This window comes from Trematomus bernacchii, unplaced genomic scaffold (assembly GCF_902827165.1).
Source record: "Trematomus bernacchii unplaced genomic scaffold, fTreBer1.1, whole genome shotgun sequence".
NCBI lineage: Eukaryota > Metazoa > Chordata > Actinopteri > Perciformes > Nototheniidae > Trematomus > Trematomus bernacchii.
Genome location: NW_022987899.1, coordinates 4,850,844 through 4,872,386, shown reverse-complemented (window position 1 = coordinate 4,872,386; position 21,543 = coordinate 4,850,844). Strand labels below are relative to the sequence as shown.

General features: G+C 39.9%; 1 protein-coding gene across 1 annotated transcript; it reads right to left on the bottom strand.

The window, feature by feature from the left end:
• Window positions 1–647: 647 nt before the first annotated feature.
• Window positions 648–16,265, bottom strand: LOC117470092 (myelin protein zero-like protein 3). The gene is made up of 6 exons (XM_034114638.1): window positions 16,026–16,265; window positions 12,928–13,094; window positions 5,895–6,108; window positions 3,963–4,119; window positions 2,134–2,200; window positions 648–1,910 (listed from the first exon to the last, which is right to left on the bottom strand). Exons 1-6 carry the CDS (start codon window positions 16,123–16,125, stop codon window positions 1,830–1,832), a joined length of 786 nt encoding a protein of 261 aa, XP_033970529.1. The 5' UTR covers window positions 16,126–16,265; the 3' UTR covers window positions 648–1,829.
• Between the last annotated feature and the right edge of the window lie 5,278 nt (window positions 16,266–21,543).

Genomic DNA, 21,543 nt, shown 5'->3' with positions numbered 1-21,543 from the left:
ATACTTACCTAGGTATTATGCACACGTTGACATCCTTTATCAGCAGACCTTTAATGGCAGAGGAGGTCATTATTGCTGGGTCTGGCCTCCTCCTGCTGCTGTGTAATAGAGTTTGAGACGAGAGTGCACCAACATTTCCTGGAAACCAAGACTTCCGCCATAACAAATCCAGACAACTGAAATAAATGTGGATAAATATGGCAACTCTACAGCAATTCACCAACAGTAGCATTTGATCATCCCCTCTGCTTAACAGAGAGATACTGTATACTAGGTTGATAAAGAAAAATGTTTCACAAAATGATTGGCTTAATCAAATTTAGTAGATTTCAGTTGGAATAGTAAATCTATAAATGTGACTCATGCTAATTGGCAGTGATGATATTAGGCTATCCCATCCACCTGGGGACTAGGACATCTGAAATCTCTAGAAATGTGAGTCCAGGCAGTCAGCTGCATATTTTCTTTCTTCAATATTTAAATCTTTTTTTTCCTTGGCTGACATGAGTAAGCTGTTGCCATGGTAGTTCAGATGAAGCAGGAATGATAATTGTTTCGCCATAGCAGTGTGTGAATTATTGAAACCTAGAGGGCATGAATGGTGCTGAATGAGAAATGGAAAAAATAAGAGACAGAATGACGACTTATCGTTTTCTGTATTTTTCATTGGCTTGTTTTTATTAGGTATTTTTATAACCCTCGAGTCCCACGACTTTGTGGATGAAACAGATGCTGCCACTATTTGTGAGTGAAGGTCTGACACTCAATCCTGTCCTTAGAGTTTTTGAAGGAATATTCAAGAAACATTCATGAATACTGCAACAGACAAAACAAAGAGAGAAGAGGAAAACACGATGGCCTTATGCTCTAAGCTTTACTAACAAAGTATGTTAGCAAACGGCGATAGATATACTCTAATAAACAGATTATTATGAATTTGCTAGAAGAAAACCTACATTTTCTTATTTAAGCCATGTTCATCCCCTCACAAAGCCAGTTCCTAAAATATTTATTTAGGCGAATATTGTTGCAAAAAAATTAATTGACAAAGCAAAGCGGTGCATCTAAAACAAAGACAGTTACATCATAATGACCACATCCAAACTCAGACGTCCCGTAAAATAAACTGAGCAGTACAGTGACAAACATTAACTGCTGGTGTTGAAATAAGAATGTTGGACAGTAATGTACAGACACTGATAATATAGGAAATATACTGTATATACAATATACTGCATAAATATGATTAGGTGGTCGCAGTTTACACAAATCAAACCATTTATTTTCTATCCAAATATTTAAGATATAACAGAAATGTTCCACTATAGCTCAACAAAGACATTGACAGACGTCATACAGCTGCTCTGACAGACAATACATTACAAAATAAATGCATCTAGCTCCTTCACAATAAGAAAGTGACTCATATTAAGATATACAAATACATATAGTGCTCCCCTGTGTGTTTGTGTTTGCATAGACAGGGTCGGTTGGTATAGCGAATACCATAAGAAACAAATAATGTGTCATCAAGACTACAAGCCCTAAAATTAGAAAGTAAGACCTCTTGCATGGCCTTGAAAATGTAGAAACTTGTAGGCAACAGGTCAATGAAATTAATGGCATCATGTCTAGTCTTAATGTGATGCTGGAGATGCATCATTAAGACAAAAATACAAGTATTATTCCAAAGGTGTCACCACAAAAAGTCACCAAACGACTAACTGTGGCAAAGGAAATCCAGCATTTATTTCTCTTCAGTGTTTCCCATATGCAAGGCACCAGAAGGTTTAGATGTTACAGTAACATCTCGCAGCCTGCAGGGTTCTCTAGCACTGAGACTCAGCATAGCCTTCATCCGTAGGAGGCCTCTTTTTTAGCTCGTAATAGCCTTCTTCATCCTCAGAGTCCTGGACAGACCAGAAAAACCAGACAGTCAGATGAAGCTTCACACAGACCCAGACAGAAAACAACTCCAATGGAAAGATCAATATTTCATAAACCCTCAAGTCCCGTAGACAGAACATGGAGGGCATGTAAAATTAAACGTGAAATGGATCTGGCAGACATGTCTCATTTAGTTATTTATGGGTTGCAAGACAGTGTCGTATAGTGAAATGTTCTCTACTGTACCATCATATATAGGTCACAGCATGAGGCCTTCTTTTCTTTGGGTGGCGGGTGGACGCCATACTCCTCTCTGATGAATGTAGAATGGACCGCAAAGATGGTTAGTCATTACAATATCACACCTTTTTTAGATTATACTCTACATATATATGCAAACATATCAGGTTACTGCTCATCGTTTTGACAGATTAACACACAAAAAACAAGGATTTAAATCATTTTTACTTCGGAATAGTGTCATCTAACGCTTGACAGGACAGACAGTACAATGATACTGCTGCATTTATGGACATTTCACTGTAAAGAGGGTCTTCTTATTGTACATTAGGGAACTCCCAAATAAAGAGAACAATGGTAAGGTTCTGCAGATAAGACATGAAGCAAGGCCACAATTTACTAATTTGTACACACTAGATTGAACTGCTATCCTTATTTAATAAAATAACTTCCCACGGTTTAGTTAATTTGTTTGCTCAAGGTGAGTGGATACGCAGAGAGCTCACCCTTCTGCACTGCTGCAGTCTCTAAGTGGAGTGATCCAGGAGTGCGCTGTCAAGGCAATTACCCATGGCAGATCTGCTGGTTAAATATTGTGTAACCACCACAGTGTAAAATAACTACAGAATCACCCTGGGCTTGCATTCACAACAACAAACATGTCATGTCTTTATGCCTTCTGCACATCAACAGGCGTGACATCAGTAACACGTCTCGGTCCATCTACTACTCTCTCGGGACCATATATGCCTGCCATTCTTTTACTGGTTGTCTCCACCTTAAACACGAGGTAACAGATGCGCACGAGTCATCTTTTTTTAAACAATGCTGGCAAAAATGTACCCTGGAGCTCCACATTTCAATACAGGTAGATGTGTGGCTGTAACGAGCCAGAGGACCGGGTAGGAATGATCGTATTCCTCTCAGGAAAAGTGTATACAGGTTTCCAAAAGTGCGAGTGTGTCCTGACGAACCGTTATTTAGGATGGAGACAGCCTGGCAGGAATAGACAGTCATGAGAGTCATAACAAGAGTGAGGGGTTTAAAGTAAGTATACACCTGTTGATGTATTTCCAATAATTAATCAACACAGCACTTTTATAAGCATATGGGGTTCTGTATTGTTTTTACAATACTCTGACGCTGGTTTCTCTATAGCTAATATCTGCTGAGTGTAATTGGGACACGATAGTGCACAACATCACTTAGAGACTGCAGCAGAGTGTGCCGTGCCATCTTTCTTTATTAACACGAATTGTGTGCGCACAAATTAACTAAAACATTGGAACGATTTAATTATTGCGATGCCTCAAATCACTATCTTGGATGCACATATTAATTAAAAACATGGAAATTATTTGGTCCAGTTAAGGAAAGAAATTATATATCCTCCGCACAAATTAGTTTCTGGCATTCTTTTCTCTCTGCTCCATAATCAATACACAATTAATAATTAATGTACAGAGAAAAATGATACAGTCTTTTTTTTTTATTATCAAAAACAAAGGAACTGGAGTTGTCCCTGAGTGTTTACATAATGTCCATGTCATTGTATGCAATCTGTGAAACATGTATGTACAGAGTAGCACAGGCATTTATCTTCCTGTATTCCCTTCCCTAACCCTAAAAAAAAACGGTAGAACTGTAGAACCCTAACCCTGTTTTCTACAACCAGAATATCAACCAAAATCCAACCGTTAACTTAAAAGGAAATTATTGTTTAACCTTCATTAAATTAGCAATTCAGCAGCATATTTATAACCATCAAAGCCTGCAGTAACCACCATTACCCCCAGGGGACCCACAGCAGTGATTGGTTAAATAAATCCACTCACCCCTCTGTGACCTCTATGGGCGATCTGTTGGCCTTCGATTGGTTGCGCTTTTTCTTGGGACATAGAATCCGAGCAATCAGAATGAGGGTGACGATGGTGGAGGGGAGGAGGACAAAAGCGAGGAGGACCGCAACATCAGAGAAGCGAATGCTGGCCACTGTGGAGGAGGAGGGGAGGTCTTTAGAAACACATTAACAAGTTGTTTGCATGACCACACATACACGTGACGTCATGCAAAGCCCACTTAGAAACTCAGTATTGTAAAGACATGCACTGCCCATGTACACCATAGATAGCACATAGAATGAAGTAGTTCTACATGTGTCCCTCTGCACTTATAAGTAGTACAAAACTAAAACTATCATCAGTTTAAAATTCTCCTGATATGAATAGGTTAGCATTTGGGGAAAAATGGGTTTTCCCTTTTTTGGAGGGAGTTTGATGAGAATGTTGAGACCACTCTCACGTCGGTTAATTGTAGCTGAAGCCAGCAGCTGATTAGCATAGCTTAGCATAAACAGTGAAACCAGAGGGCACCTCTAAAGCCCATTAGATATTGGGCTTTATCCTGAATGTTAAGTTGTACAAAAACAAACGATTGCTTCAAACAATCCATGTGGTCATGTATCTTTGAATAGTTTAATGGTTCTGTGTGTAATTATAGCTACAATTTTAGGTGGAAAACAGCGAGATCAGTCTATAATAGTCAGGAACTTAGATCTGTTGAATTCAGTCCCTCCACTATAACAATCTCCAGTCTGTTGATAGCAGAGGGTAACATGCGTGAGCCAATATAGCTAACATCATGACAGCTAACACAAACACCAACGAGATGTTTGGATGAGGTTGCTATCTAAAAAATATGTTCTGGGCAGTGGAAAATTAAACATCCTCTCCTCAGCCCCATCTCTGCATATACACACAGTATATGATTTATGTGAGAAAAGTCCAATCCAGATGCCTGAGGTGAAGTAAGGATAAGCAGTAAAAAGGATTCAAACGTATCGGAGAAGAAAAGAAGTTGATTACACATGGAAGAATCTAGATGGAGTCATAAGAGTCCATATTTTCTTAATGATGTTACATGGATTTAATCAGTGTAATAGAAAAGTATTTTACTTATTTGAATATTATCATTGTTTGATTCTTACTTTCTAATGTTTATCTCTATTAACTGGCTTTCATGTCTTTGCTAATCTTGGGAAAAGTCCTTATTAAGAAGATTTGTTGCGATGTTGTTAGTTACAATCTATGTGCACCACCAGTCGGACCTTCATCTTCGAACTTTGATGATGAACTGAGAACTTCCTGATACTGCCTCCCTAACTTCCAGAATGCTCCGTTCATTATCGCCAAGCTTGACTCTCCCTTTCTCCTCTCTGTGTTTAAATATGCAACGCAAACTCTATTCAGCGTCTTTCACTCTGCAGACAGCATGCTCTCTGTACGACTGACTGAACTTTCTTTATCCACATTTGATAAATAAACTGCCACCACATCAGCACATAACGGGAGGAAGTCTAACGGCCCGTCCACACAGCGGCGTGCGTTGAAGCTTGCCGGCGGGCGTGTCTGAAACTCGACCAACAACCAATCACATGAATCTCCCGCCCCTGACACACAAGCAGCGGTTTGATTGGCTAGAGCTTGTACTGGCATATGATTCGATTGGCTGACGCTTCTGCCGAGGCTTCAAAAGTTGAACATTGCTCAACTTTTGCAGCGAGCCACGCCAGCAAAGCTCCGCTTCGCTTCCCACAATGCAGTTTGGCGAAAAGTGACGTCACCCCATTCAAAGTGAATGGTGAAGCTTTCAACGCACGCCGCTGTGTGGACGAGCCGTAACTGTACAAGGCTAAATATGCAGTTAAAGAATCCTGACATTGTGTGAAGAAATGGGCCTGTTATTTGTTTGTGTAAATGCACACTTACCTTTTGGTGTTACAGTGAGTACAGTGTATGAAGTAGGAGACCCGTGGACATCAGGAGGGTTTCTAACGGAGCACGTGTAGGTCCCATTATCATTTAACGTAGCGTTGGTCAGAGAGATGGAGGCTTCCCCACGCGCTGGGGTTCCCTCCCACCGGATGCGACCGGCAAACTGACCATCAGGCGGAAGAAACGCCCGTGAGGAGAAGTGGAAAAACTAGGAGGGGGGGGGTCAAAGAAAAAACGTTTTATTGTGTGGTCAAATAGAGTGTGTTAAAAATGTAATCTAAGTCTAGTACTGTATAAGTATAAGTATAATTTGCCAGGAGGAAAAAGAAAGAGGAGAGTTGTTTGGATAAGTACCATTAATTATTCATATTTTATCCACAGTCTCCTCTCATACATTAATAGCAGCCTCACCTGAATGGCTCATAAACCATTACTCAAAGATCGCTTATTTTCTCTAGCACATAATAAGGATCATCACTCATCAATCTAACGTATAATTTTCCCTCCTAAGGGAAAGTGTCTGCAGCAACAGGTGGTTGGACAGATGGTGGGGGGACATTTTCTTCCCGCAATATTGTTGATAGCAGAGTGAAGAGGGCTGCCTGTTCAGTCTTAGAAACGAGAATAATAATCCCATCAAGCACAAGGACGGGAAAATAATGTATGTGCACGAGTCTTGTTGAGAGATAAAAATCTGAACTTGTGTGTGGCGTCTCCAAAACTGATTTACCTTTTAGTTTAACATTTACAACACATTCTGTTTTCAACAGAAGAACTCCATCTTGTCGCTACGCCCACGTGAAGCTGACCCAGACCTCTCCACAACATGACATCCGGAGAGTGAGTGTGTTGAGTGTGTGGGTGGAGAAGGGGGGATGATGAACATGTGGAAAGCTACAGTTTATGTTTGTCACAAAGTAAACTAAGAGAGAAGAGCTTGTGTGCAATAAGCTAATTGACGACGTTAGTCACCAGTAACCAGAAACTTGGACAGAACAAATCCCAAAGTGAAAACTATTGGCTCAAACAGGCATTGACAAGTGATTTGGGGTAGGTGCAAGAAACAGAGGGGTTGATGGGGAATACATTCATCATTTGCATTTCGAGCCATGCCGCTGCAGTGAACATGTTGATCCTTAGAAAGATACGTTAGTTACGTCAAGCAGGTCCCACCTTTATGGATGGTAATTTGTTTTATTAAAAAGTGCCTTGAGGGGTCTAAAGACAGGAAAAGTGGCATCTAAATGCAGTCAATGTACCATATGGACAATAAAATAGACTCTCACATTAAGTTGAAGGAAAGTAATGTAATGCGAGTGGCCAGTCATTACTCTACAGACTTTGTCTTGTCCATGCTTTTATCTTCAGTAGACTGGACTACTGTAATGGTGTCTTTGGAGGTCTCACTAAAAAAATCTATTAGAAAGCTGCAGCTGATTCAGAACGCCGCTGCTCGAGTCCTCACCAACACTAAGAAAGTGGATCACATCACTCCTGTTCTGAAGTCCTTACACTGGCTTCCTGTGTGTCAAAGAATTGATTTCAAAATACTGCTGCTGGTTTATAAAGCTTTGAATGGTTTAGGCCCGAAATACATGTCTGACCTCCTGCTAAATTATGAACCATCCAGAACTCTCAGGTCTTCAGGGACTGGTCAGCTTTCTGTCCCCAGAGTCAGAACTAAACATGGAGAAGCAGCATTCAGTTATTATGCTCCGAATATCTGGAACAAACTCCCAGAAACCTGCTGGTCCGCTGCAACTCTGACTACTTTTAAATCCAGGCTGAAGACTTTTCTTTTTGCCGCTGCTTTTAATTGAACTATTCACATCTTAAACTGCACTGTAACCTTTATCCATGTATTTTTTCTTTTATTATCTTTGCTTTTTAATGACTGATTTTAAATGCCATTTTATTCTTTTTTTCGCCTCGCCTCGCCTCGCCTCGCCTCGCCTCGCCTCGCCTCGCCTCGCCTCGCCTCGCCTCGCCTCGCCTCGAGCTGCTTGACTCTGATAAGGAACATGAAGACTAAGAGGCTTTCAGATTACTTGCAGGATAAGATCAGAGCTACATGGCCTTCATCTGTGTTCTCAAAGCCCAGCAGAGAGTGAGTTATTGATTTCCTCTATGAACACTGCAGATGTTTTTGCATCCAGCCATTTCATGCAGCTCCTTTCATATTAGGGGATGCAGACACACAAACTAAATTGGGTTTTCTCTTTTTGGTAAATAAAAGGACCCAAATTCTTCTTTAAATGCACAATGAAGGTCACATGATTGGCCTTTTACCCTCTTCCCAACTGCTTCAATGTTTACATCTATACATGGTAGTTCCTGGATATTGCATTGTGGGCAGCAGTGAGAAAGCCAATGCCATTAAGTACGCCACACTGTGACTATCTTCACATTCTACCAACAGAATCACCAGGTTTTTGCTAAACTTGCTATGTTTCAACATTTCAAGACATGCTACATGAGGATATTTATTTTATATCTAAAGAAACAGTAATATAAAGTACTTTGTGAGCTGAGCCTTTTGAGATTTTATTCAAAAATTTGAAACATTTTTCTCGGTCCAACTTTAAAAAAAAAAAATGTCTGACATGTTGCAATGAACACAATGTTATTTAGTATTTTCGTAATTAATATTACATGGCACTCTCAGGATGAATATCTATATCCACACCATTCCGAGTGATCGACTCCTCCTCAACAACTGCCAAGTTAATCACATTTTTCTACTCCCTATAAAAAAGCGTTCCAAGTCTCGTGCAATTAACTGCAGCCAATATCAAATGCCAAAATCTGCTCAATATTGGCAAGTATTTCTAAATATCAAGAATGAGATCAACGATACAAATGCAACAAATGGCCATAAAATCACCAATTTACAAGAAAGTTCCATTTTGTATAGGTTGCTGGAATACTGTAAGTCTATATATAATGATGTATTATACATAGTAGGGATGCTCCGATCGCCAATTTTGGGGCCGATCGCCGATCGCCGGAATCAGTATCTGCCGATACCGATCGCCGATCCGATCGAGTGGGCGGGGCCTAAATGGAAGATTTAAACATCACTTTAAATCTTCCATTTAAAGTGATGTTTAAAACTCAGTTAATGGGGCTCATTCACTGGAGCTTCCACAAACAACAATCAACTTAATTATTACATTCAAATTATGTATATTATTCAAGTTTACATTCACTTTGGATAATAACACGGGAGAAATGAGCAAGCGCTCTCTTTTCCTCTCTCTCCCTCTCTCTCTCTCTCTCCCTCCCCCTCTCTCTCCCCCGCTCTTCCTCTCCTGACAGCCCGTCAGTATCGTCTCATGCAGCTCGCTGATCCAGTAATGTGTGAGGCCGACAGTGAAGAATAAACATATTTATAACTAGTTTAGCTTGTTCCAGAGGTAGATAAAATAGCTAAGTGTGTTAGCTTGTGTGTTTCGCTCCGCTCACCGCTCCGTCACAGCGGGTGGAGCTGCAGGATTTCTGCTTCACACACACGTTGCATACCGCTATTTTACTGTCTTTTTCGGACACCTTAAAATAATGCCAGACCGGTGAAGCCATTTTGGCGAGCTTGTTTTGCCGCGCACAGAGAAAAGTGTCATATATGTTACGTCATGCGATCGGCCCTCGCGATCGGCATGTTTAGAGAGCACCGATCGATCGGTAGAGAGTGAGTATCGGCAGATCTCGATCGGTGACCGATCGATCGGAGCATCCCTAATACATAGGGCTGCAAAGGGGCGGAAACTTTCCGGTAAATTTCCGGAAGGTTTCCGGAAAGTTTCCATGGGAAGTTAAGCTGGGGAATTTTGGAAATATTCGATGCAAAATTAAACCAAAAACATGACATTTCAACAGATTTTCAACAGAATGTTGAGTTAAATATTACTCATCCCCCCCAACCCCACTCATTAAAAAATGAACAAAAATGCACCCCCCCCATCCAAAAATCCCCACAAAGTCGCATTCAAAATGTTAAATGAAAAGATGTGGCTTCATTTTTCTTGTGCTTTGGGCTCAAAAGTGTGATCCAGTCTTCTCGAAATCATCTGTGCATGTGATGGAGGAATGCACAGTGCCTGTAGGGGGTGTGGTCTCAATAGCCATGCAGTAAGCAGTGTGCTACAGTATGGCATGGATATTCAAGTGTACTTGAATGGCATCTGTTTGTTTTAGTCAAGATTATGCTAAAATATACTTTCCCCAACTATATTTAAGTTCCCTATGAAGAGCCAACCTTCAATTTTGAAAATTGCCAGTTTATTCCCATAAATTCCTGTTAATTCCCGTTAATTCCCATGGAAAGTTTCCATCTTTGAAAATTCCCTGAATTTTGCAACCCTAATTATACATAGTGTACCTTAAACCTAAGCGGAGCATACCGAGACAAACAAATTGACAATTAAATTAAAGATAATGTAAATATAGACATCAAGGTTTGTATGTTATATACTGGGTATTAAAAACTATCTGTACATTAAAATATCGGAAGGAGGATGGAAATAATAATGATTTAATCCTGTAGAATCTGTGTTTGTATTATCAAGTCTCCACATAGGAATACAGTGTGTAAAGGATCTTAGTGTTAAAATCCTTTACAACTGTTTGCCATGTAACGGTGCAGCCCTAAATCAAGATCATCCAATAAATGCATGCCTAGTTTGAAGAGATTATTTTACAGCCTACTATCTAAGAACAATGTCAACATGGATAAGTGTGTATGGCCTTTTAATAAACTGAGGCAAAAAAGCAAACACAGAATCACCTTAACAATCACTGATAGATTTATTGTTTTACGACAGTGTGTCTGTGAGCTGCATTTCTCTGACCGACTGACTGACTGACTGTAGGCCTGGCTGATCATTTGATGACTTGGCAGAGCTCAGCCTACACAAAAGCAGATTGAAGTCACCTATTTCTCAACAGTGAGTTCAGTCTGGAAACAAAGATCCTTTTAAGCCCATGACAGATGCGGCAACACAGCCAAGGATATTGGACTATTAAACTGAGCCCAATTATTCTACAAATCTATATGATGATTTGGACAGAAGCCTCCACTTACTTGACAGATTTAGAAACAGTTCCTAAGTGAAGTTTCAGATCATCTTAACTGATATATTTGTAGCATTATTCAGCAGAATTCAACTCCTCTAATTACCATAAGCTTTCACAATTATTTGACTGAACATTCAACCTCTCTTCTCCAATCTACTAAATTAATTCTCATCAGGTCTGAGGTAATTATGCAAGTCACTGAAGCACTGCAGTTCAGATTGACACTAAAGCTTTGGCAGCAAAATTATATTTTCTGATGGCACCTTTTACATGCTTATTCATGGTCTTTCCCAGTGTGATATACGACTGGGGACACACAGGCCAATCAAGCAGCCAAAAAGCCTAATGAAATTGGATGGAAAGTAAATGAAGGCCAAGGAATAGAAATGAAAAACTTCCAGACTTGGTTCCTTCTGTGGGCCATGTCAGAAATAATGCCACACAATATTTATCTGTGATAAAGTGAACAAACTTGTTGGGCTTGGTCCAAGAAAATATGGGTTTGTATTACGTAGCAGTTGGCACAGCTTTTAACCACTACCTGTGCATCGTGCTGACTGCCAAACACAAACACACTACAACAACCTCTCAATGTGTACTATGTACTTTTTTCTTCTTCTCCCCCTCTTACACACTTTTAGGCCACACAACAGCATCTTAATGACTAAACCAACAGCACTCCATATCAGCGGAGCCACAAAACATTAGCCTCCACTTAACTCTGAGTGCTCCTATAGGAAATGATGGCATATAGGGTTGCAGCTACCACACTATGGATTCCCATGGTCCAAATGCAATTACATAGAACCACACTGGATGGCAATCTTCAAGTTACAATGGAACTCCTTAAATTATGTGGTGGATTGTTAGTGGATTGGTCACAGGGTGCAGGGTTAGAGGACTGAGTGCAATTATGGGTTGAGATGGATACATCTGAAAGCATTTCGAACAAGACCACGAGACCAACACATAGGAAGTTGGAGGTATTATGGTAGCTGACCAGCTGGGCTTTCACAGAGAGGCAGTTAAAAGAGACAAAAGGCTCTGCATATGTGTGGATGGATAAGACTTGGACCTCGACAGTGATCTTGATAAATCAAACAAATTGGTACACACGGTATTTACATAGAAACCGAGACTAACCAGAGTTTTCTGCAGGATGCAGGTGTACATGAACATCGCAAATCAATGTTCACTCATACAGCTGGTCAAGAATGCAAATTAAGCAGTCAGATATTCAAACAAGTCATGTTTGTACAGAAAGGACATTTTGAAGACACATACAAGTACAATGAACATGCTCTGTGATGATCAAATAGTATACAGTATACATATCAGGTAAAACTGATAAGGGCTGAAACTAACAATTGTTTTCATTGTTGAACAGTCTCCAATGTGTCTCTTATCTTGATGAATTGATTCATTATATAGTAAAACAAATTGTCAGAACATGTTAGTTCACTGTGACAAGTTTAAACAATCAATACCACCAATATGATTAATCTTACTGTGCATTACTTCATGAAGCTTTTAAATTACATGACAATCTGTTGCATTAAATGTAGAGATAAAAAATGGGACATGATGAAAGTATTTAAAATGGAAAGTCCATTTATCAAGGTTTTTTGGAAGAAAGTGGTATAATTGGTTTTGTTTTTTAAAACAAATTTCCCTTTGTGCCTCAAGTTAAGGTTTTTAAAAACTGTACACGATCAGTTTCTCTAATTTGCTGCCTTTTCTTTGCTGTTATGCAATTTAACAGAATGAAACCAGTTTTGATTGTTTTGCTTAAAAATGACCAAAACAATAGATTGACTATAATCATATTTTAGAATTCATTAAAAAAAAAGAAATTGACTGATTGTTTCCATCTCTTTTTTAGACAGTATTGTATCCAGTACAGCCACAGAAAGAAAGAAAAATATATAGATTTATACAATTTAAATATACTCACTGTCAGTGGCGGCCCTCCACTCTGGGGCCTATAAGACCAGTCCACAGTCATCTTACTGGTGGGCCTACTGGTGGAGGTGAAAGTGCAGGACAACGCGACGGTATCCCCTTTAGATGCATAGAGCTCTGCTGGTGTACTCACTGAGATGGAGGAGACTAGAGAAGGGGCTGGAGGTGAAATGTCAGAAAAAGGAGAAGAAAAAGATGATGTTAGAGTGACACAGTGGACAAACATGACAACATTAAAAGAGAATATACTTTAAAATGGCCGATTCCGAGGATTCCAAAAAAATGAGAAGAAGGGGATTGGAAGCGCAAAAGACAAAGAAAGGAGGAAACATTGTGTGTGTGACATTTACTCACTTACCATAGGCTAAATAGCAAATACAAATCCTGACAGCATCTACAACTATACAGAAATTGTGGTGGCATAAAAGTGTCAGCACAGCAAATTCCTCATGATAGACACTGAACTGAAACAGATTCTCACCAGCCTCTCTTGTTGTATCTGTCAGATTTGCTACACATCTGTCTACATTGTTTAAATAAAGCTATACCCTGTGGCTGTATGTGTTTCATTGTCATCACATCATGCAAAGGTTGAAAATAACCATGCAACAGTTCCAAAGTTTAAAAGCCAACATTAAAGAAATATAACAAATAACAAATAGCAGTTGCAGTTACCTGCAGCCAAAGCAATGTCTGCAACAAATTATACTCTCAACTTTCTCCATGAACAAAAGCCAAATACTGACACTTTCTTTTCAGAGAAACCTTGAAATGTTTTGCAGTGTTGAGTCATGAATCAGTTGTTTTCATGGTTAAGTGTTGGGTTCATTTGTATATTGCATTAAAACTCTAATATGGTGTTGAATCTGAAAATGCCAGGATAGCTTTTCTAGTACAAATTCCCCAAAAATTGACGAAGTAATTAAATCATCCCCCTCTACCTCATAAATGGCAGAATTTATGGCCGAAGTGCACATGTTGATGAATATATATATCAGTTATTTATGCCATGATCCATTAGTCCAGTTTAACATTCGGAAACACTGTGGTTAACAGCCATGCAAGCGGATATGTTCGTATCTGCTGTGCTTAGAGCTAAATGTCAGCATATTGACATTGACAATGCTGACATGCTGATTTTTAGCAGATAATGTGTGTCACACCAATGGCACCACTATAAATAATCAGGAGATCATCACTTAAATGTATCATCATGGGAACTTCACAATGTGTAGGTAATTTCATTGCAATTCATCCAAAACCACACTCAAACCCAGAACTGGTCACCCATATAGCGGCATTAAAGGCCAAGCCAGTGGAGCACGAATACATAATTTGGTTCCCCTCTGAAATCAATGAATGTGTGTACTAAATAGAATGCCAATCTTCCCTAGTAGGTATTAAGCTTTTCACTGAATCAATGAAAACTGACCTGCTGTTGTAGCTGGAGAAACATTTGGTGAATCAACAAAGTAATTCAAATGTATTCTCTCTTCTAATATTATGTAGCAATTTCTACAGCAATCCATCCAACATTTGTTGAGACATTTCAGTCTGGGCCAACTCATAATGCCATCTCTATAGCCACACTGCTAGCTGAATGAAAACAAATAACCATTAAAAACCACCACTGTTCCTTTGGCCTTTATCAAGAATATATCATGGAAAACCTGGCTTTATATATTTGCATGGCAACACTCCATTTGTGACATTAATACACAGTTGTTTTGGGGGCATAATAAATAAAACAGGGCTATATTTTAAAGCATTTTGCCTTTTCTCCAAGGAGCATCTATCAGCTGATGTGTCTGATCTCACCACTGTTTACATCTGATACTGCAAACGCCTTGATAGGGACAAAGTTCATCTTATACTAAATAATCTGCAAGATATCAGGTTTTCAGCCTGATTTATCTACAAAGACCTTGTGGTGGGCCACAGGAACAAAGCTATCTCTTCATAAAAGTGAAAATCCAGCAGATTATCCTTGAAAGCTGAACCACTCTGGAATCAAAGAGGAGATAGAATTCATCTCAAAATCAGTGATGGGATAGAAAGGTGGTAGCTCATCAGTATTTGTGATGATGATGGCACCTAGTTTCTGCAAGACGTCTGGACATTTAATAGAGAAAAAATGTAAAAAGTCAAAAGGAAGAGATAATGTTGTGATACATCCCTAGTTGTGGCCCTGGCAGGAAGAACTGACAACATGAGTATTTCCTGAGCTGGCAGACGCTGTGCTCTGGGCACAAATGTAGCCAAAAGTACAAGTATAATCAGATAAAGACAAACCATAATGACACCAAACTGCTGCGACATGTGTATGTAGCCTATATTCTGATTAAGTTACACAGCAGCTTTTGCAGTATTTCTTCCATTTGTATTCCCTGAAAAACATGAGATAAGTTAGGAGTGACCTAACAACTATACCCAAAGTTTAGAACCATGTTTGTAATATAATTGGCACAAAGACAATGCTCTTAACTTACTGCATACCAGTTGTCAGGATCCCTCTGAGCCTGGTTTTTACAATGGCCTGTTTCTGTATTTATAGTGGCAGCTATCCTAACATTTAGAATTAAGATTTAAATGGGCAATTTGGATCCACTTCCCCCAGAAAAACAGACAAACGTTTATGACTTGAAATTTGAGGGAGAGATCACTACTGCAACTTCATGATAAGCTAATACAAACGACATGTTCCTGGTAAGTCAATCTGCTCTGTGTCCATTTAAAAAAAATATTTAGTTTTAGGCTGTGTCTGATGTATTCATGACTCAAGCAGCGGAATTGCCATAACCACCTACAAATAAAGCGTTGGCAGGCTGTGTCTGATAGTGTCTGATAGTGTTTACGGAGCTGAAAAGTTGTGTTAACGTAGGCCTTAAAATGAAACGTGTAAGCAACTATTAAGTGTGTTAAGGTTACAGGGTAGTCAAACCGTACAAATGCCTTATTTCGACAAATAAAACAGCTACTAGCAGAACAAACACTAAACCAGACGTAGACAAAAAGACAAGAGCTTCTCTGTGTTGTAACTAGTGTTGAAACACAGCGACATGAAAGCGGAGCCCTGGCCTGTTTACTCACCGTAAAAAACGCCCAAATACAGCAACAAAATAACGTTCAGAGCGGTATTCCCTTGGCGAGGTCGACGCATTTTAATATGTGAAAACGGGTTTACTTGCATGACGATGAAAAAAAAGTCCAAGTTCCGTCCATTATCTATCTTGTCATGACTCAGTGTCTCCGTTGCGGCTGCACACTACGAGCTCACGTAGCCTACCTGACAAACAGGTGTATCAGGAAGTGAATCATCGGGAGTGAAACAACACCAAGCCTATTTTTATGCTTACTCTGGGAGAGGATAAAAGTTGACATGTCGTATTACAATTTTCGAAGTGACTGATTGACCAATGTGTTGGTGGATAATCTTTCGACTACTTTAATACCCAATTGAAATAAAATACGCTTAAAGCCATAAATGTGTCAAATCAATGTGTGTAGAAACACGCTTCCTTTTTGACAAATATATAGTCATTCAAAGTCCCAAAGGAGCCAGTGGGGGGGTAATAATAAAAAATAACAACAAAAAAGTACTAACTAAGCCCTACAGGAAATGTTAAGTCCTTACATGTAATTGGATTTCCGAGGAACTGTATATTTGATTTAAATTGGGTATTGGGGGCGGGGTTAATTAAAGTTGTGCTTGATTTTTGTATGAAGAAATTAAACCAATTCTGAAAATAATATTTATGAGTTGGTTAGTTTGCCTAACAAAATGATGATGATCATGAGAATGAGAGCATTAGCATGGGACTGTAGATGAAACACAATCTTTGAAATGCATATGCTGTCAACCCAAAAATTAAATCATAGTGAAACCTGAACCATATTCTCTGCTCACATGTCAATTCTCTCTTATAACCAGGGCCGGACCGTAGGGCGCCAGATCTGGGGAGGCGCTGCGCTGACAGCTCTGGGAGGGAAAAAAAACATTTTTGACCGTTGGTGCTCATCCTAATTTTCGGCCTTGATGTAACAACATTCATAATTAAGTAAATGTAACTCCCTTTTCATCCCGGTTACACTTTTCATTTGCCTGTACGATGGGCGCTGTAAGTGATGAAAATGGGGGATGTTGGCTTATCTGGCGGCCGCAGCTCACAGCCAAAGTGCGAGCGTGGGAGCGAGCGAGGGAGAGAGGGAAGGGCGCACCGGCACCGGCGCTGTTGCGAATCTGGTTCTAGCTGCTCTAACGGATATAAGAATAAGATGTTTATACAATAATGTGGAGGGAGAGTCCTCTCCAGTCAGACTGAGAGGCTGATAACTACAGCTCAGTGAGGTAAAGGACGCTGAGTGTTTAGATCATACTTGCCAACCCTCCCGATTTTCGCGGGAGACTCCCGATTTCATTGCCCTCTCCCGGTTTCCTCCCGGGGTCATATTTCTCCCGCATTTCTCCCGATTTCTGACAAAATCAGATTTACTCAGGACTGTTTCCACTCGGACTTTAATACAGCTACACCATTGTTTGGTTTCCATGGTAGCGTAGCGTGCGCAACTGAAAGTCTGAGAGGGTGAGGAAGATAGTCACAGCAAACAGAACAAGAATAGACAATTCTACCCTCTGCTCACTCCTTTCCTGTAAAATACAGGTCCAGCCCACACATATGGTGCTACAGGCCGCAAGGCAGTGCACTTACAACTACAATAAGCATCTAATACAGCTCCGGCGATCCACTAGCACCCCCCCCCACCCCCCCCCCCCCCCCCCCCCCCCCCCCCCCCCCCCCCCCCCCCCCCCCCCCACCCCCGCGGTGGTTTTGGAAATGCTCCCGATTTCTGAGGTCTCAAGGTTGGCAAGTATGGTTTAGATAGTTCACTTTAGTCTAAGTTATCTCAGTGGGTCTCAAACGTTTTGATCACAATTTATGTAAACACATATTTCCAAGGCACTCCTTTATAATTATTAGGATAAATAAAAACAGATTTGAAATCATTTCAATGTATACTATAGGACAGTAAACCAAGAATATCCTTTAAAACTGGAGAGATAAAAAAATATGCATAAATAAAAAAATGTTAACTAAGTAAAATAAGATATAAATGAACAACAAAAATAAAATAAGTTAAATGTATTTGTTATTGGCTATGGGTTATTGGTTATGTTCACATACTTATTTGATTATTCAAATGTAAACCAATCTTTTTCATATGGGTGTTTAGAGTTGTACCCCCTAGATCTAGTCTCTAGTAATTCTGCTCAAAGTGCACCAGATTGAAGCATTTTACTTTTAAAATGTTCAAACATTTCTTCCCGGGGGGGCATACCCCCCTTGAGGATGTGACGTCCATCCCCCATTCCATTGTGTATTCCTTGGATACTCAATTAATCTTTATCTTTTCTATTGTACGATCCTCTGGCTGGGGGGGCGCCAGCTAAAATCTCGTCTTGAGCCGGCCCTGCTTATCCCTTTGAGTTGAGGCCCAGTCGTCAGTCTTATCTCCCAGGCCAGCTATTCCATAAAACCACCGATGCTCTTGTGGGACTCTCCTGCTATTTTTAGGCATATTACTCCTCTATCCCAGTCCAATCTCCTGTCTTTACTGTTGTGATTATCTCTAATGGGAGAAGTTATTTGTTTTTCTAGCCTTTGCCGGTTCAGTTTTACTCTGGTGTAATGCTTTATCTCTCCACTTCATGTTTATACAGAGTCCGTTTGAAGTTGAATTTGCCTTTTTTTGGTCTGGATTTGTACTTACATCTTTACTTCCATATGGTCTGCCAGGAGCGTTTCTTCCATCCTGACAACAGAGAAGCTGTAGTTGTCTTGTGTAACCTAATTTCATTGCAGGGCACATCAGAGAATATAGGCTGAGAATCATCAGCTACTCTGCGCCCTCAAATGCACTGTCCAGGGCTATTCAATTGGCGGCCCGCGGGCCAAATCCGGCCCCGGGGTAATATTTACTGGCCCTTTGAGTATAACGTTAAAAAGTAATCAAATATTGATTTGATTTTTTTCAAGATTTTTTTCTTTTGGGCCAGAGTGCCTTTATTCCAGAGAGGGTGTTAAATTGAGAGATAGAGGGGAAGACATTGCCTGAAAACTTCGGCGGGCTCGGGTTTCGAACCCACCTATAGCTACTGTAGTGACAACTCCTGTCATGTATTGCATGTCTGCGTGAATTATTAGATCATTTCACCTAAATTAAATCAAATTAAATGATGTTGATGGTTAAATCTGCTTCACATGTAGGCCTACTGAGTTCTGAACTTGCCATTTAGATCTATAAAGGCCTTGGGGCTATGTTGTTTGATTTAATTAAACACAATATATGCACTCCACTATGCTGTTGTAGTATTTACTGTATCTGAAGCTCTTAATATGATTGCTCATATTTCAAGCCATCTTTTTCCCGGCCCCTTGCTTTGGATAATTTTCATCAACCGGCCCCCATTCCAAACTAATTGAATAGTCCTGGTGTAGGCTATGTATCAGATATGTGTGACGATCAGATTCAGTGTCCACCAGAATTAAAAACCATATAGCGAGTTTTATTCACAAAAGCATGGCGCCATAAGAAAAAACTTTTTCTCAGCAAATAATACTGTACTCTGATAAAAATCTAATTGGATGGCAAAATAGTTTCACGTATAGTTGATTAGAAAAATGCATAATATTCATGGTAAACATTGCACCCTAACTTGATTACCAACACTTTTCCAAAGGCTCTGCAATAAGGGAATGTGAAAGAAAAATGGGTTCTCACGAAATGGATATTAATAACTTTATGTGAATAACTGCCTGACTAACTTCTAATTTACTGCAGACCATGTACATCATTACTGTGAGAAAGGGCACGAACAGATGGAAACAGGCATAATAAAGAGGAAATGATGGTCAAATCCATGTTTTATTACCTCTCACAGACATTCAGCAATTTCTTAATAGAAGGGTGAAGTAATGTGCAAAGCGTTGTTGCTTCATGCTCTTACCTGGCTGTACTTTGTGTTTATGTTCGGCAACATTTATTGCAAATCTCTTTGGATGCTGGGAATTTAAAGGGAGTTGGCACAGGCTTGCTCCTCCCTGCATCCATTCACACAGCGCATTGTGTGTAATGTATCTGTTAACAATATTATTTAACATTTCCCACACTCAGGAAGGGATACCACTTCCTTTTTTGAAAACATGCTGAGTCAAAGGACTTAAATTACACGGGAGTGTTCACAAATTCTGCATTTAGCAGTGTTGTATTGTATGTAACTATACTCTGCTGGAGTTTGATAGAGACTATCCCCTATTGGAAGATAACATCTAATGCCTCTTACCTGGGTAGTTCACACACCCACACACATTGTGTTATGTATTGTGTGTGTGAATACAGGGGCTCTCTGTCTGGTTACAGTAGAGATGTCTCAGTTTCAGCTGAAATCATCTCAGTCACAATGAAGGCTCACCCCACTTTATCTGGTCAACAATAGCCCTGTTATTCTGTTGTCAACACTGGAGGGGACTAATACAGGTGATTTAAATTGTTGGGGCCAGAAGGTGAATGCAACCATTATCCTTCAGCCAAAAAATAGAGTATGAGAGTCTTTTTATTAATTTAAATGCACACTTTGCACTGAATAGTTGATGAACAGTTGTATCTTCAACTCTCCAATACACAGGGGGTATTTTAAAGGTTTCACATACAAATACACTTTTCTCATGGCTGTCACAGACAAGTATGACAGCCTAACACTTGAGCCACTATCTATAGGAGGCCCTAATCTATTCAATACACTAGGGCAAATACCTTTAGATGTTATGGATTATGCGTATAGGTGTGTGTGGGTGGGGACATCTGACAAGTCACAGTGTGACATTCCATCCTGCTACATGCTTGTAAGGTAATTAGTTTTGTAGCAACCTGTCATGCCAAGCCTGTGCGTTTGTGTGTGAGCAAACAAGTGAGTGTGTGTAAAGGTATTTAGTGCCTCTCCACAACACTGTGGACAACCCATCCTAAGGTGTGGAATGCAGACTGAAAAGAGTGAGAGATGAAGCAAGACAGAAACTGAGTCTGAGAGGGAGTAAGAAAGACAGACTTCATTTCCTCATTAGTGAAGACTGCTCACAAGCTTTACTTCCTTTATAAAACAAACCCAACATTATTCTGTTCTTAAAAAAACTGATTAATGTGAGTTGCAGTTATAAACTTGTTTGTGGTAGAGAATGGCTTATTAAGTGAGTCATGCACAAGGAATGGTTGAGAACACCTTGCCCAGAGCATGGTTCGCAAAGCCTGGTATTATCATTAGATGCAACAGCAAGATAGATGGATATTGATGCTAAAAAGTATGTCCAAATTAAAAGTTTTCAGGCCATTGTATAAGCAGAAGGAATGTGATGTGTTGGGAACAAGAGGTAATATCTGCCTGGTGTTCCAGATGATCGCTAAGCTGTGTCAAATGTTTATTTCCTCTTTATGTTCTACTTTGCCACCTTTTCATTTTGGAAACCCCCAATGTTCTGTGTGTTGTAGGCTACTGCATTCATCATGCAAAGATCTGATGATTAGATTATTCTATTTCTAGGCAGTGCTTCACATT